Source organism: Apteryx rowi, unplaced genomic scaffold (assembly GCF_003343035.1).
Source record: "Apteryx rowi isolate R43461 unplaced genomic scaffold, aptRow1 scaffold_664, whole genome shotgun sequence".
In the NCBI taxonomy this organism is placed as follows: domain Eukaryota; kingdom Metazoa; phylum Chordata; class Aves; order Apterygiformes; family Apterygidae; genus Apteryx; species Apteryx rowi.
In genome coordinates, this window is record NW_020450943.1 from 109,906 (window position 1) to 126,862 (window position 16,957).

General features: G+C 39.8%; 1 protein-coding gene across 3 annotated transcripts in view; it reads left to right on the plus strand.

Moving 5' to 3' along the window:
* Nucleotides 1-15,251, plus strand: part of SMIM14 (small integral membrane protein 14) — a 57,289-nt gene extending 42,038 nt beyond the window's left edge. For all 3 annotated transcript variants that reach the window (XM_026085326.1, XM_026085325.1, XM_026085327.1), the window contains 3 exons: nt 1,681-1,729; nt 11,493-11,641; nt 12,083-15,251. In XM_026085326.1, the coding sequence (XP_025941111.1) occupies nt 1,681-1,729; nt 11,493-11,641; nt 12,083-12,115 (231 nt within the window). In that variant the 3' untranslated portion in view covers nt 12,116-15,251. The remainder of the gene's footprint in view (nt 1-1,680; nt 1,730-11,492; nt 11,642-12,082) is intronic.
* The last annotated feature ends 1,706 nt before the right edge of the window (nt 15,252-16,957 follow it).

Here is a 16,957-nt window from a genome sequence, read left to right on the forward strand (position 1 = left end):
GGCTTAATTTGTGATCAGAAGATAACTATGTTGATCTCTTTAAAATGTAGATAAAGCAATATCCAGTTTTTCCAGTGCAAGAATCTCTCAACGTCAGATATTCCAAACTACTACTATCTGCTAATTTAAAACTTCCCCTCTAAAAATGACTTTCAGTTTGAAAATAAAATGACCTTCTATTGTTATGAAAGAAGGCCAGGAAGTATACAGTTTGATAGTATTTTTTTCAGACGAGGTAAGTAGGGCTTTTGCTTAAATTTCCCTTGCTGGTGTTTTTAACCATAAAAATAACTGAAAGGTTAAATCCAACCTTCCCAGTACTTCCTAAGGAACTTCTTGGTAGTCTTACTAAATTACTAGCAGATTGTAATTATTAATCAAAGAATGCAATGTGATCGATCTCTAATTCCTTTTTTTTTTTTCTTTCTCAAATGTGTCAGTCATTGCAGATAAGTATGTATAAAGGAAGAAGTATAAAATTTTCCAGATAAAAGCATCTTCCTCCTTCAGTTGCTCAGCTGTTTCTCTGTTGGTCTCTGCAGTTTGCTGTGCTTTGTATAATGTTATGAATATATATAACAAATAAGTATATCAGCTGTGCCAATACAAGGGGTTTGTACAAATTACTCATGCATTTCTTTCATAAGGAGCATCTTTTTATTTTTGTGTTTGTGTATTTACACTGATAATAAACAGATCAGCCTGTTGTGACAAGAAGTGTTGGGAGTTGTGACACTGCTGTGACATAAAACTTGTCATAAAACAAATGGCAGTTCTAACCAAGACATGGTAACAATTCTGTATTTTTTACAACTTTGATTATTAATCAGCGTAGTTTACTGAAGCAGGAAGTACAACCTACTTCCGTAATAAAGCAAACTAAATCCCATCCATTTAACCTCTCTGCTTCTGATAAAGAATATGATGTGTCTTCATTTTTTTTTGACTCTGTCATCTGTAACATAGGTATACTGATGTGCAGGATATCCAGTGTTGACTTTTCTTGCAATTACCGAGCTTACCTAGTCTATAAATGCAAATAGTCATTACGGTTAAACATAGTAAAAGTGTTCTAATATTTACCCATCAGTAAAGAGAAAAAAAAACAGTAAAATGCATTTTTAAACCTGTTTTTACAAAGGGTCTTAGGTGGAAAAAATAGTAACTGCTGAGTTTAACTGTGAAGCCTTAATTCTGCTCCTTTGTGCATAATCATTATCAAAGTCTGATCATTTATTATTACATAATCACAGAGTATTGTAGTGATACTTGATTTAAATAATAGTGATAACACCTACCCATTATAAATCCCCAAATGTATATGTGGGTGGAGAGTGTATCTGTTTCTAACGATGTCTGTATCTCTATAGATTTTTAACTTGAATTTAAAAAAGCAGTCAGTGGCTGCAGCCTTTATGGAAGCAATAGTGTTTTGGTCAGATAATTTGATGTTGCTATGTAAATAGGGTTCAGAAACCTCCTCAATACCTGGTTTGTTTGTTTGTTTGTTTTTTGGGGGGGGGGTTCCTACATCATAAGTCAAATGTGATGCAGTAAAGGATTGGTTAGAATCTTCCTTATCTTGAACTTGTGCTCTGATAGTATACTAAATAATGATTTTAGTAAAAGCTTACCAAGGCTTGTTGCTAATTGTAGTGCCTTTCCTTTTCTCTGTTTCAGTTGAGACAATCACAGTCATACTGCACGGACACAGAATGCCTTCAGGAATGTGAGTAACTGTGGGGATCAGATGTGTGGAAGTAAAATAAATAGCAGTAATTAAAATACAGTTTGACTTGTCTTTGAAATTCAGCAGTTGATTTAACACTATATGAACATATTAAATTAAATGAAATATTACATTACTGAAGTCATTCTGTGAGGGAGGTAATTTCTGAGCATCAGTGATTCAAACTAACCTTTGTATATTTGAAGCATTGCATGGAAGAGGCAGTGGTGAGCTAGCTGGAGGTGTCAGTATACCAGCACCACCCTTGATCAGGCCCCAAACTTTATTGAATCTTAGCATTAACCTCCAAGTAGAATGATTTCAGTTTTTCCCCAAAGAGAGAATTTGGAGGGGGGCTTTATTTGTCCCCCTAGCTTTCATGGCAGCCTAACCAGTAAAGACTGGAGATTCTGTGAAATCCACAGATCCCCCTGCATGCACGTGTTAATGCCTGGGGCTGAGTAACTTATTGTCATTACTGTGAACCCTCTACCTCTGCCGTTAGGAAGAGGAGACTCCCCATCAGCACTAGCTGATAAGCTGACATACCCTGTGACTGCATTTCTGTCTGACTTGGTAGCTGCGTAGTTAATGCAGCAGAGTACTGAGGTGTACACTTCCTTGAATTTTCTCTGGAACACATCAAAAAAACCTCCCAAGCAGTGAGGATTACTAGGATAATCAAATGTCATCAGCTTCTGCAAGGAAGCAGAGCTGTGCGGAGGTTCTGCAGTAATGTAAGCGTGCCCTGAGGCGCTCTGTTTACACTTTTCATGGTCTAGAGGGAACATCGCCAAATGCTTATAAATAAAAATTAAGTGGATCTGTTTTTCCTATGTTGCTTTACCAATTGAGCATATGAACTCACTCAATTAGCCTGCATTAGGATTACTGTAAGGCTCCAAGAAAGCGGGCAGCACCTGAGCAGAGTTCCTGGAAGTAAGAACTGCTGGTGCTTGTGTCTTCTGCAAGTCCACGAGCAGTGCAGTCAGGGTTCCCAGGATGGCAGGGAGAGTGCATGCCTTCGCTTCCTCCCATGTTCATCCCTCTTCAGTCTCCAGTAAATCCTGTTTAGAGCTGGGAAGCTAGCTTGTACTTGCACTGTGCCTTCTTCCCAGTGTGAAATAGCCCCAGTTTCATGGCCATCATGGGCTGAAGGGATAAAGCTATGACCTTTTCCAGATATCCCCAGAAAAAAAGTTGGAAGCATATGTGCCAAAACTGTGCTGCTAGCTTTACTCTTGCCTTATGGGCTTTCCAAGTTATGCTGTGTGTTTGAAACTTCCAGCATCCCTGCTCTTCCAAATGCACCTGTCCTGGAGCAGACTTTTTTAGTCTCCTAGACCTTAGACTTCTGTCTCTAGTTTTCTCTTGAATCACACGCATCCAGGTGTGGGAAAGAGGCAGGCGACAGGAGACAAAATATTTCCTGTGTTTGAAGCAGACACAGACAGGCTCTGCAGCCTTCTGAGCTGTAGTCCACAGTCAAAACCAAGTGGCAGTAGATTATTGTCACTCAAGCCTTGGAAGTTTTGGTTTATCAATATTTATGAAGCTTGCAGGCTGAAGACCATATAAATGAGTAAGTTCTGTTTTTATGGGTACAAAGCTTTTGTGATAGCTTTCATGTTACCAAGCCATAGTACAGTAGAGATGTGGATGGTTTGTGGCAAATAGCTTTCCATCCTGAAAGAGATTCTTGCAATAACTGTGTGTGCAGATGCAAGCAATTTGGCAGCAATTGTTCTAAACCAGTGGTTTGTTTCAAAAACCAAAGCAAAAATTATAGAGTAAATCCACTCCTGTGTCATTATATTGCCTTAAATTTAGTTCCAGCAAAGGTATTTTTATGCTGACGCAGCAACACTCTGACTGCCTCTTTGTCCGATTATTCTGTGATGCTTTTGTGATTCTGTGCTTGGACTAACTTGAGCAGTGTAAGACTCCCAGGAGTCAAAGGCAAAAATAAACACATGAGCCTCAGAAAGCTTAGAAAGACATTTTCAGAGACAGATTATAACAATTCTGGGCCCAGCTTCGTGAAAACTGCACCTCCTCTCTCCTGTCCATTCCTTCATTTCTGTTCTGTTGAGCTATATCATGATGAGCTTATGTTCTGGGTGGATGCCCTCTTCCCTTGGTCCTGCAGCTCCTTTTCCTTTTATTTGGTGACTTTGTTTCATCATTTCAGGGCTTCGATATGAGAAATCTTGTTTTACTCCCACCCATTTGCTCATTCCCAGGAATTGCTTTTCTTTTGGAAGTACAGCTGGGAATGTTGTCATACTCAGATTCTTAAGTTACAAGGTTGTGGAATAACTGATGAGATGTGTGTGGTTTTGTTTTGGGAAACATCAGGGTTGTGGTTCAGTTGGTGTCACAGCAGCGTCATGTGTTATGCTGTTGCTACCAGCTGAAAGTTCTCAGAAACACCCTACATTGATTCTTCCTGGGTACACTTCATTTCTTCAACTCCTGATTTCAGAAGATATTTAGGTTTTTGGAGCCAGATCAAAACAGTAGCACCAAATTATGTATAGGGCGCTCTCATGCATATTTTTATGATACTATCTCTAATTTCTTTTTTACTGTTTGTTGTTAGCACCATTCTGTTATAGTGACTGTAGTGCCGAGAGTTTCCTGCCAAGGTCAGGACCAGTGCTCTTAGATTTATATTCCTACGTACAGGAGCATATGAGCACCACTTCAGAGGGCTTTTGGGCACTATGCTTGATGGCTGTTCCACTGCTGATTCTCCCTCAGAATATGTGCTGTGACTGTAAAGCACCTATTTTGATGACTGTTCCCTCCGTTTCAGTGGGTACCTTGGAGAAATAAGGCTGAAGGTTTTAAATATGCAACACATTTAATATTCTGTTGGGATTCTTTATGTGCAACACATCAGAAGATCTTACAGTGTCCATTAGAATGAGGAATAAAAGTGGTAATTCTTCTCTGAATTCTGTCTAATGCAAATGTAGGGTAGTGGAGCTAGGAGGATTTCTCTGAAATGTGTTACTATTGCAACACCAGCAGTTCATCCAGCACAGGGAGGATCCGCAGCTGGTACTGAGCTAGTCTGATGGCTCATGGCCCTCCCAAGTCAGCCTACCATGTGGAAGGGAATCAGGGGGCACCGCCTGAATTTTTTTCTCTATATTCTAGCAACTCCCAGATGGTCTGACCTGGATTTACTACATTCATATTTTCAACTCTACTTTTCTAAATGCTCTAGTAGTTTGTAATATTAACAGTCAGAGATGACTGTCCTAGATGTTGTCTGCCCTATTTCCAGCTTTTTGTGTATTTTAAAATGAACATGTGATTCACCTTGAGTCGTACTCATGTAGGAGAGTTACAGCAGCCTAACCTAACAGCATGAAATGTCTGCCAGTTTTTCCCTCCCTTTTCTGGTAATTCCCTTCTACCTTCTTGTGCTCCAGTTCTTTTGGCTCTCCTCAGTTTCCCTATCTGTGCCTTTGAGAAAGTCAGCTTTGCAGGGGTTGTCTACTGAAGGCCTCACAGGCTCTTTGTCTTCCCTGTTGATTCATCTGTAAAACACCTCTTTCTTCATAGTGTTTCCTGCTTTTTTGTCAGAGATCAGGAAGGGCTAAAAACACCATGGAAAGAAGGCACATGTCAGAGAGCATATTTTTGCCTCTCCACATGCAGCTGTTAAACAGCAAAAGTCTGAAGATCCAAAGGAGATCTCTCTACCATGCAAGGAGACAAAAAACACCTCATGGAATACACTTCTGCAGTACAAGAAAGGCAGTCTTCCCTCTTTACCTTTAGAGTACAACCCTCACTGAATCACAGAATCGCTGAGGTTGGAAGGGACCTCTGGAGATCATCTAGTCCAACCCCCCTGCTCAAGCAGGGTCACCTAGAGCACATTGCACAGGATTGCATCCAGGTGCGTTTTGAATATCTCCAGAGAAGGAGACTCCACCACCTCTCTGGGCAACCTGTTCCAGTGCTCTGTCACCCTCACAGTGAAAAAGTTTTTCCTCATGTTCAGATGGAAGTGTCTGTGTTTCAGTTTGTGCCCATTGCCTCGCGTCCTGTCGCTCGGCACCACTGAAAAGAGTCTGGTCCCATCCTCTCGACACCCTCCCTTCAGATACTTGTACACATTAATAAGATCTCCTCTCAGCCTTCTCTTCTCCAAGCTAAACAGGCCCAGCTCTCTCAGCCTTTCCTTATAAGAGAGATGCTCCAGTCCCCTAATCATCTTTGTGGCCCTTCGCTGGACTTGCTCCAGTAGTGCCACATCCCTCTTGTACTTGGGAGCCCAGAACTGGACGCAGTACTCCAGATGKGGCCTCASCAGGGCTGAGTAGAGGGGGAGAATCACCTCCCTCGACCTGCTGGCAACACTCTTCCTGATGCACCCCAGGATACCATTGGCCTTCTTGGCCACAAGGGCACATTGCTGCCTCATGCTTAACTTGGTGTCCACCAGCACTCCCAGGTCCTTCTCAGCAGAGCTGCTTTCCAGCAGGTCAACCCCCAACCTGTACTGGTGCACGGGGTTATTCCTCCCCAGGTGCAGGACCCTGCACTTCCCTTTGTTGAACTTCATGAGGTTCCTCTCTGCCCACCTCTCCAGCCTGTCCAGGTCTCTTTGAACGGCAGCACAGCCCTCTGGTGTATCTGCCACTCCTCCCAGTTTGGTATCGTCAGCAAACTTGCTGCGGGTGCACTCTGTGCCTTCATCCAGGTCATTGATGAAGAAGTTGAACAAGACTGGAGCCAGGACTGACCCCTGGGGGACACCGCTAGCTACAGGCCTCCAATTAGACTCTGTGCCACTGATCACAACCCCATGAGCTCTGCCATTCAGCCAGTTCTCAATCCACCTCACTGTCCACTCATCTAACCCACACTTCCTGAGCTTGTCTATGAGGATGCTATGGGAGACAGTGTCAAAAGCCTTGCTGAAGTCTAGGTAGACAACATCCACTGCTCTCCCCTCATCTACCCAGCCAGTCATTCCATCATAGAAGGCTATCAGATTGGTTAGGCATGATTTCCCCTTGGTGAAGCCGTGCTGACTACTCCTGATCACCTTCTTGTCCTCCACATGCTTGGAGATGGCTTCCAGGATGAGCTGCTCCATCACCTTTCCAGGGATGGAGGTGAGGCTGACTGGCCTGTAGTTCCCTGGGTCCTCCTTCTTGCCCTTTTTGAAGACTGGGGTGACATTGAAATGCTTGAAATCAGAGAAATGCTGAAATCAGAGAAATGAAAAATAGCACTTTAAAAGGAGAACTAGGCTCATGTAAGACATACTTAACAAGGGCATTTATTTATTTTACTGTTCATATTCTTAAGATTTCGCTTGCACAGTGGCTGACTTTCGATCTTCAGAAATGATTTTTACCAACCTCATCACTTTAGTAGCTTTGACTGCCTTCTATTAGAACATTGAATGAGGTGGCAAACATCTGTCACACAAAATTTCTTTTCCCTTCCAGTCTCTCTCTGGGAGAAGACTAGTTTATGTGGCCTAGTGTTGTTTTGCAGCTACTAAAAGCACCTGYCACTCTCTGTTTCTGTAGGAGAAGGCAAGCCAAATACTTATGTCTTGTACCTGGACCAACGGAAAGGATTCACCATAGTCATTAGCTCCCATGGGAGTTCATCCCACAGTCTCTGGGAGCCCCCCATAAAACCTTTTCCTGTACAGAGATAATTCAGCTATGGTAGAAAGTTCCAGGTAACCTCAGGGGCAGAACTGCCCACAGACTTCATTAGGAGTTACGTGGTTATATAGGTATGCTGAGCCCAAAGGACCAGGTACTTTGAAAATAAAGATATTGGACTAAATTCAGTGTTCTGTGGACAGCCAGGTTAGGGATTAAGAGTTTTGCTGAGCTCAGTGACATAGGTTACATTCTGTAGTAGTTGGTATCTCCAAAGCACTGAAGATTAATAACCAGACTTTGCAGTAATTGAGGTGGAGGATGGCAAGGACATTCATCTTTGAGGCCAGGATGGGACAATTTCTTAGCCATCTGGAAAAATTAGAAAATATCATCCACTGGTGCTCTTGTAGGACAACCTTATATCTACAAGGAATAAAAAAACACTCCTGAATTACTTGCAAAAATATCAATTATAGGTAAAACCACTGCGGATGTAAACTAAGAGTTTTCTTTTGTTTCTTCTGTTTTCTTCTGCCCATCAGCATAAATTCCATCCTGCTTGGTTTCAGCTTCAGTCAACTGTTCTCCATCCATAAGCTGGTCTCAGCTGATTATTTTGCCATCTCCGTGATGGAGCTCTTTGTAGTGAAAGATTTGTTTCTTCTGCATATTACTGCGCCCAGTAGCTATAACAGCTTCTTGTCTGTTCTCTTGATTCGTGATGCAAGGCTTGGAAAAGTGTGATTTACCCCAGATATGTGAGACTTTGCGTATCCTCTTCTCCTTATGTTAAGAGATTAAAGTAGCAGATTCTGAAATATCTCACATCCTTATTAAAACACATGGTCATTTGTAAAAGAAGTGGGTTTAACAGTACTTGAATAGTATAAACAGTGCTGTGACTGTTTTAGAATCCGGCATGCTTTGAGTAGGTAGCGCAGGACCGGGCTGTGTTAAATCAGCTGTTGCCGTACTTAACTTAGTCTAGAATATGTTTCAGCACACTTGGCTCCATCCAAACTGTATTACAACCCAGGCTCGATAGAAATTGTGTCTGGTAGGAATACCTGTAGTTTCCCTTTGCGATTCCTTCTGCTCCCTTCTTTGACCCATAGCATGAACTGACCTAGCAGCATTTACTTACCCTAAACTTTGTGTAAACATGGACCCTAAAGGTACTGTGGTTCAGCAAAACTCCAAGCACTTCCAGAAGGCAGCCTGACTACTCCTTATTTCTCTCCATCGAATGGGGAATCCAGCATAACAGGTTATCTGAATTTTCAATGTTCTTCTCAACATATGTGCCAAAGTAGTCTGAAGTGCTGCTGGAGGTAGTCTCAGGATGGCTATTAGTGCTGTCTGGAATCCCAAAAATAAAGCAGTTTTTCTTTTCATACCAAATTATATGCTAGTTTACTGGATTGAGTATATAAGGTCATTCAAGTTTTTAAATACTGATGCATCATGCTGATATGAGATTGCAAATCTAAACTCTTACCTGTGTAATTGCATATGCTGTCCCGAATCAGTTTTATGTTAGAATTTAATGAATTAAAAACTATAACATTTTCATTTACTTTTCATTTCGTTTACATTTACTTACTATAGTTTCCACTATACCTTCACCTCATACACAGCAGCCTGTATGGCGCTCTCCAAAAGAAATGCCATTTGTAATTGAATATGCCTTTTATTATAATTGCTCTGTATTAGCAACTTCTTGAATTTAGAAATGTCTCTGTATTGGATATTTAGAAGATGGAGCTCTGTCAGTTTTTTTTGCTTATAAAGCATTAATGGTTTCACTGGTGCTGTGAAAAGTCTGAATTTCCATTATACATTTTTATTTTTCTTCTTTGACATTTTTGAGTGCATGCAATGTTGGCAAAGGTTGTCAGTCCAACAGTTCTGCCTTGTGAAGGTCTTATTCACAGAACAGCTGTGTTTTGAATGGAGTAGCTGTAAGCTTCCCCACAGTGCCCCACTGCTGTGTCTTAGCTGCATTTTGAAGAAACCACTTTTAGAGATGAGCTTTGATTAAAAATGCTACTTAGTGTGACAGGGATGAGAATGGTTCTCTGATATCAGCATTAACCTTCAAATGAAATGACTGACTCCAGCAGTTTACTGGGTATAGATTAACTAGCAAATGTTAAATCATAACAACTTCCAACCAATATTTAGTAATCCAGACTTGACTCCATAATGAGGCAATCCAAATGACTTGATGAGACAACTGGAAAATCTGGTGGATATCAGTCTCCATGTGGAATTCCACCAGACGTTGAAGTTTTCAACTTTAGTAATAAAATAGAGTAGCCCTTCTTGTTCTGAAGGTTAATTCATTATAGCGTTGTATTAATTGGCTTTGAAAACAAACTGTTAACACTTTAAAGTCAATGGCAGATTTTCTTTTGGATTCAGAAAGTGTATTTTCAGGAAACAAGAGAAGAAAATTGGCCTTAATATTGTAATATTAAATAAAGTGTTTTAATTTTAGTAATTTTATAGAATAGAATATTACTTGTTTTATTGGCAGCACAAGAAGAAAGCTAGCTTAGTAGATGAAGATGCTAATCTTGAGAATCAGGTTGAGTTCTGTGCTCTGCCACAGGTTTCCTGGGTGGCAGTCAAGCTATACGGTCCACTAGAGACTAATAGTATTGCTCTACTATGTGAATAAATACAGTGAATACTGTTAGGGGCTTAGATACTATTGTAAATGCAGCCATGTAAGTACCATTGATGGTGAGCTATATATTGGTTTACACTTCAGTTGACAACATTAGTTATAATTTGATTATTTGAAATGATGTTCCAGAGGAAAAAAGTTGAAGCTTTCAGATGTGCTGTTTTTTGCAAGACTTTCTTGACCCCAAAAGACTAACCAGCCATCTCCAATCTGGGGGGACTTTCTCAGTTTTATTTCCATGCTCTGAAGTCTCAGCCATTCTTTATGAAAACTGGATGTAAAATTTGTATATTGTTCCTTGGCTTTGCTTTTTTCATATGCCTCATCAGCATTTTGCTTCCCCTTCTAACAGATTTTTTTCCCTGATGCTATCAGAAATACCACATGACCTAGATGACCAGTCATGGAGATCTAGCATATCTGACACTGACACTTGTTTGAACAAATCCTCAATAAATAACTTAGAGTTAGCTGCTTACATTAGCTAACAAAATTGTAAGCATTAGTTTGCTTACTTCTTGCTAGAATTAGCATGTTCTCTTTGTCTGGACTAACAGAGTTTAAGCTATTGTCTCTAATGCCATCAGCTTCTAGCTAGTGGAGTCAGTGGATCCACTCAGAGAGGTGAACTGATGCTGATGTTCTTTTAACCTGGGTTAAAAATGTGCTTGGGTTTCTACTGCAGGACCCAGGCATACTTCTCCGTTCCATGTGCCAGGGATCAACCAGGTTCCCAGCCTGGATAGTCCGGGGACCAGGATCATGGGACGTATCATGCAGCACAAATGTTGAGATGTCGCCACAGAGAATTAGGCCCTGCTACTCACTGAAGATAATGTCTCGCTGCACCCTGACGCATCTGCCGTATTCTGAAAGTAGCCTAGTGTACACGCACAACATGTAGGATTTGCASTGCTATTGACTTATCAGAGCATGACAATGACTTAAGATTTCCCCTGTAAGACGTTTCAGTCTTATTTTTGTATCTGTGGGAGGCAAAAAAACAAACACCAATGTACGCGTGGGTTTTTTTTCCCCACATAAATATGTTGCTGGGGTTTATTGTGCTGAGTTTGATTTCATAAAATTCAACACCTTAGTAATATAATGTGTATTCATCATCTCCAGTTCACTGAAAGTTGATGTGAAGTAAGAAATATTCATGAAAATTCTGGGAATTTCAATGAAATCTTATGAAACAGATTTCTCCCTTTTCAAACGGAGAGGAAACATGATAAAAATGGTGTAGCATTAACAAAGAATTATTTGTCTTAAAGCCAAAAGAAAGGACTAATAAGAAAACTGGATTGACAAATAAATTTTAGTTTTTTCTGAGATTTATGGTACACTTTTGTTTTCATTTTGGGAAAAGACCTCTGCTATCACTTTGTTTTATAACTTGAGTTTTCCTTGTCTGTAGTGCCAGGACCAAATTCCTCCAGTGACAATGGCATCAGCTTTGCCATGATAATGATGGCCTGGGTGGTGATTGCACTTGTCTTGTTCTTAATGAGGCCTAATAATCTGAGAGGATCCAATACAGCTGGAAAGCCAACCAGTCCACATAATGTAAGTGTGTCTTAAAGTGCCCTGCAGAGAGACTCTGCAATAATCTAAATTTAATTGTTTTTACTAGAGACTTTATGTTATGGTCTTCCCCCCCCCCCTTAAATTGGTTTTTCTGTATTTTCTCTGGTTGGAACAGTCTTCTTCAGTATAAGGGAAAAATCACAGGTTTTGTAGAAGTAAGTAAACAAAATTACAGCATGAAACTGTGGGAAGAACATCTTTGTCTTAGATGTGGGATGATGGAAAAGTCCCTGTTGAGGCTGGAAACAGTATTGTCGTTTGATGCTCATGTACTCTGAATATTGAAAGAGATCGTGAAAGGTCTTAAAAGAAAGTGCTATGTTTCTCTTCTGAGTTCTTTTTGTTGCTAAGTCCTCTGATGTGAAGCACTGTTTCTAATCTTGTGTGGGCTTTTTTTCTTTTCCTCCTTTCTTCCCCTAGGAACAAGAGCCACCGGCCCCTCCTGTGGACTAGAGTTTTCAATATTGGAAAAGCTCAGCAGCTAAAACCTTGCACGACCAAATGAACGAAGTGACCAGATTACTCCTAAACCCCATTCAATACTGTTTTCTTTTCTCATTTACATAAAGCAGAATTATCATTCAGCAGTTATCTTCATGAACTGCTTTAGCTACTTAAATTTTAAGTTAATTTTTGCTTTGTATGTAATTACTATTTCTAGTAGGTGATAATTTGATTAAATGATAAGGCGTTACAGGGATTTTTTGGGTGTTATTGTAACTGTGGACGTTCCACTTAGCTTCTTTCTGTTACAGCGATCTTAATTTCTTTGCAGTGGTTTCTGGTATTCGTTGAAGGAAAGTGAAAATCCCTGTGCATCTATAAAAATGGAAGATTACTGATCATTCTTCAGAATAATCCCTATTTTTTCTCCGGTATATTTTTGAGAGTTATATTATGGTTGCAATCATTAGTTTAGTGATGTGGTGGAAAAAAAGAAATTATTTTGTATTTGCCCTCAGTTCAGAGCAGCTTTTAGTCAGGTCTTTGGACCACTAACATAGTTTTCAGGGTTGTTGGCAAAAGCATGGATTGTCCACTAGAATTAAAGTACGTGTGTATGCGTGCAAAGAAGTGAATGTGATAATTGCCATTGTCAAAGCCTTTGCATATATATTGGGAACTTTACACAAAAGATTATACCACCAAAAATGAAATTAACTTAATCTTTTCATTAATAAATGATATATCTTATTCAATATACTGTCAAAAACAATTTATTCCAAAACCTAATTTGTTTACTTACAGATTTTATGAAAAGAGAAATCTAGTGACAAGAACTTGGTAGAATTTTCTGTCCTGGATATAACTTTTTAATAATGAGTATCTTAACAAATTTTTAGCCATGATGTAATGGACAGGATGAAATCATACCAACGGGTTACCAACTTCTGAAATACCACACATACATACTGGATGTTCATTTTTTTCACCTGTATGTTATCAGCAATTCTTAACATTTCATCTTTATTTACTGGTTGTAATTGTAGAATAACAAAATTGCAGGTGACCATATAGGGCATGTCTTTTCCCTCTAATATTTGTGTGTGTGTGTGGTGTGTGTTTGTTTGTGTTTGTGCATATGTGTGGCTGTGCACGTATCTGTGCACATCTTCCATTTTAACAAATGGGAATGACTTTTTTTATGTACATTAATTTAAGGACATTTTAAAGATGTACAGAAAAGTGACACTGTATATTTTTCTTGATTAATTTGAAAAAATCGATGAGAATAATATAAAGAGCATTTTTATGTTACCAACATGGAGCTTCTTTCTTTAAAGGTCAGTAGAATAGGCATATGGGAATTCAAAGCCTTGCTCTACAAACCTTTATTTCATGAAGATTTTAGCTGTGGAGCTGAAGGGACTAACTGTTCACGTGCATAAAGGTTTGTATTAATGGGCTCTAACAAAATCTCACATTGGATCCCATGGTTGATAGACACAGGGTTTTCCTCCTCAGGGTAATGACAGGTTAGCTAAGCCTCCTTGTAAGGGTACAGCGTAGACCTGAAGAAAGGCTTCTGTAATTTGACACAATTGCCCACTGAATTTCTGTGGAACAGTATGCTCCCAAGCAATACATAGGAGCACATGTTTAAAATAACGAAGAGTGGGCCAGGTGCTCTCAGTCACATCAGTGCAATGCCATGTAAAGCGATGGAGTTGCAGCCGAGAACTGAGAGCATTTGTCCTACTGTGTCTAATGGTGTACAGGCCACAAACACTGTGTAAAGATGTCCCTGGGACATGCAATCTGACTGTGCTTGTTTTTTGCCTTCCTTGTGCATTTGTGTTTGGGATAATATTTTGAACAGCTTAAGTAATACAGCATCATTTTGTTGAACCGACAAGAAAACATAATCTACTACACTGGCCTTTTCTCCGAGAACTTTTGGCCAGAGTTCTTCACTATTGGATGCATAAAACAAGCTTCTAATTGATTAAATAACCAGCTAAAACAGGCTTCATTTCAGGCAGAGGGAGCCGTTCCTGGTCCTGTTGAAGTCAGTGAGATTTACAGCAGATGCTCCTCACTTCTAAGGATATCATTCTTGCTTTACTTAAATGTCTGTGTAGGTATTTATAAAACTCACCATGTGCACCCAGCTCTAATGGTCTTGGCAAATGAACTTTTTGTTCAGAGAAATGTTGTGTTTTACATTTAAATGAAGTGTCTTTCCTTGAAATTCCTCTAAGTAATTGTCCCAGTGATTTTATACGTGTATGCTTTCCTCATGTAAATTGCTATTTTAAATTTTCTATGTGAAAGAACAACATTGGAAATATTTTATTGTAAAATGTTTTACTAAAGAGCCAGGCCACTATCCCACAGCAAAATGTATGCCTTTTAAATTCAGAGATACTCTCTTCAGGGCATAACCTTCAGATCACCACTCTTTAATTAAAGTAAAAGTAACTAATTATAGGACTGTATTTTGCCACTCTTATTCATGTTAAATAGTGCCTTACTCATCAAGTAGTTGCACTGAAGTTTGTGGGACTACTCTGAGATAATGTACTAGTAGCAGCTTTAGTAAGGGTGGCAGAAATCTGGCCTTTAGTGATGTAGTTTGCGATGAAATAATTGTAGCATGGTTGCAGATGTTCATGGTAAATTTTGACAAGAAGTGTGGAAGAGATTAGTGGGATGTGAAGCTTCAGGATATGATTAATTGTGTAATAAAGGTTTTAAGCTCAGTAAGAGACAAGTTGTAGCAACTTGGGAAGTASGGAGGACAGTTTACAGTTATACTTTAGCTTAGAACTTTGTTAAAACAATAGTATTTTTAGAGTCTGCTTAACACAATTATTATACTCTGAAATGAGAAATCATATGTATTCATGTAGTGTCTGCAGATCACTTAGCCTTGTAATGTTCATTATTGAAAAAGGAAGAGTGATGATGTGATGTACCTAATGTAAATTGGTGGTTTAAAATGTCTGAATTATGCCAAACAAAAATCATCTGTGCCATTTGCAGTTTCCTAGTAATCTTTTACTGAGTACTTGGATTGGGATAAAGGGCTTGTACTATGCACTTTTTATTGACTTAACAAAATAAATAGCAAACATTAGTAACCTTTTGTCTTTGTCTGTTAGTTTTTATCTAAGATGCAGGATTGCACCAACCTACCAATTTCTAAGCTAATTTAAAATGATCTAAAAGTAAGTATCAGTAAAATCAGTGTCATTTAAAAGTTTTAAAATGYAAGTTCTAACTTTTCTCATGCACACATGCCTTCTATGTGCATCTCAGCCAAGTCAGAATAATTATAAGCATTTTGAGATACTTCTGTGACCAACACACATCTCTGCCTGTAACAACAGAAGCCAAATATGCCCATTATGTTGCTTCATTTTTAGATCAAATCCTACCACCTCTGGGATTTGCAATCTGTTATTTTCTAGCCCCAGTTCTTAGCAGTGACACATTCAGATCCCATCCGCGTTGGACTGTGCACTACTGATAAAGCAAGAAATTGTTGGCGCTTTTAGTACGCCGTCTGGAGCAGCTTGCACTGAAGGCGTGGGTGGCGCCATGCGGATACGCGGGCCGTCTCCTTCCCTGGCGGTCGCTCGGCCCGCCCAGAGGTGCAGCGAGGCTGGAGGGGAGCGCCGCGGGGACCCGCTGCCTCCCTCGCCCCCCCCGCGGGGTGCAGGGTGCCGCTGCCTCCTCCCGCAGGGAGTGCGGGGCGCTGAGCCCTGCCTCCGCAGCCGCTCGGATCCCACGCGTTGGGCGTTTCTGCGTTAACCCCGGGGGGCAGAAGGGAAAATGCCGGGGGAGCATTAGGGCTTCTGATAATCCGCAGCTAGTCAGAGATAGCGGTAATAAATAGCCGGGAATCGGAAACAAAATCTCGACTTAAATGCTTTAGGCATTCTGCTCAATTTAGAAACTCTTAATCAGAAATCATTAATGCCCGCTTGTCAAGATTTAACCTTTTTCTAGAACATGAGGTTATAAATATAAGTAAACCTCTTAAATTAAAACTAAATTTCCTATTGCAAACCTTACTCATAAATATAGCTGTTAAAATGGTTGGCAAGGATACACGTGCCTATTATGAAAAGTCACGCAGAATGGAAATGAGAAAAACAGAAATTTAAATTCACTGTGCTGGATTAATCCGAATGACGCCTGGCTGTTCAAGACTGCCAAGTAAGCGGAGAAGATTACTCTGCCTCAAAGCCTGAAAAAATTGAATGCTTTATAGGATGTTTGGGAGAAATATAAGAAATCATTACAACATGTTATTCCATTAACATGAACTGAGTTCCTGAAAAAAATGTACRACTTAAATTCTTTTCTCTTTCTGCTCCTCCTTGTTTAGTAACAGTCAACAGCCTACAATGCAATTCACTGCCAAGATGTGGAAATTTGAGTGGGGGAAGAATAGGACCATCTCCTGGTGAACCAATCTTGTGGGTTGTAAAACAGCACARCTCCACAAGTTGCCAGGAAGTAATGCTGATTGACATTAACTGAAGATTTGGCCATTTCATACATGAAGAATAGTTGAACCTGTGTTATTTGATCTTGTATCAAAATTATTGCCAAATCACATAGCAGACACTTTGTAATGAAGTATAATAGTTAGAGTCTGGCTTCTGCATTTCCTTTTTAGCATGTGCAGAAAGCAGTGCTAGTTAAAGAGGCTGTCTGGAAGAAACATATTTTACTAAATTGTAATAAAATATTAATTCATCACAGGTCTGACTTTTTAAAGGTTTCACTCTTGCTTTTATAGAAAATGATAAAATATTTTATATAATATTGATTGAAAGTACA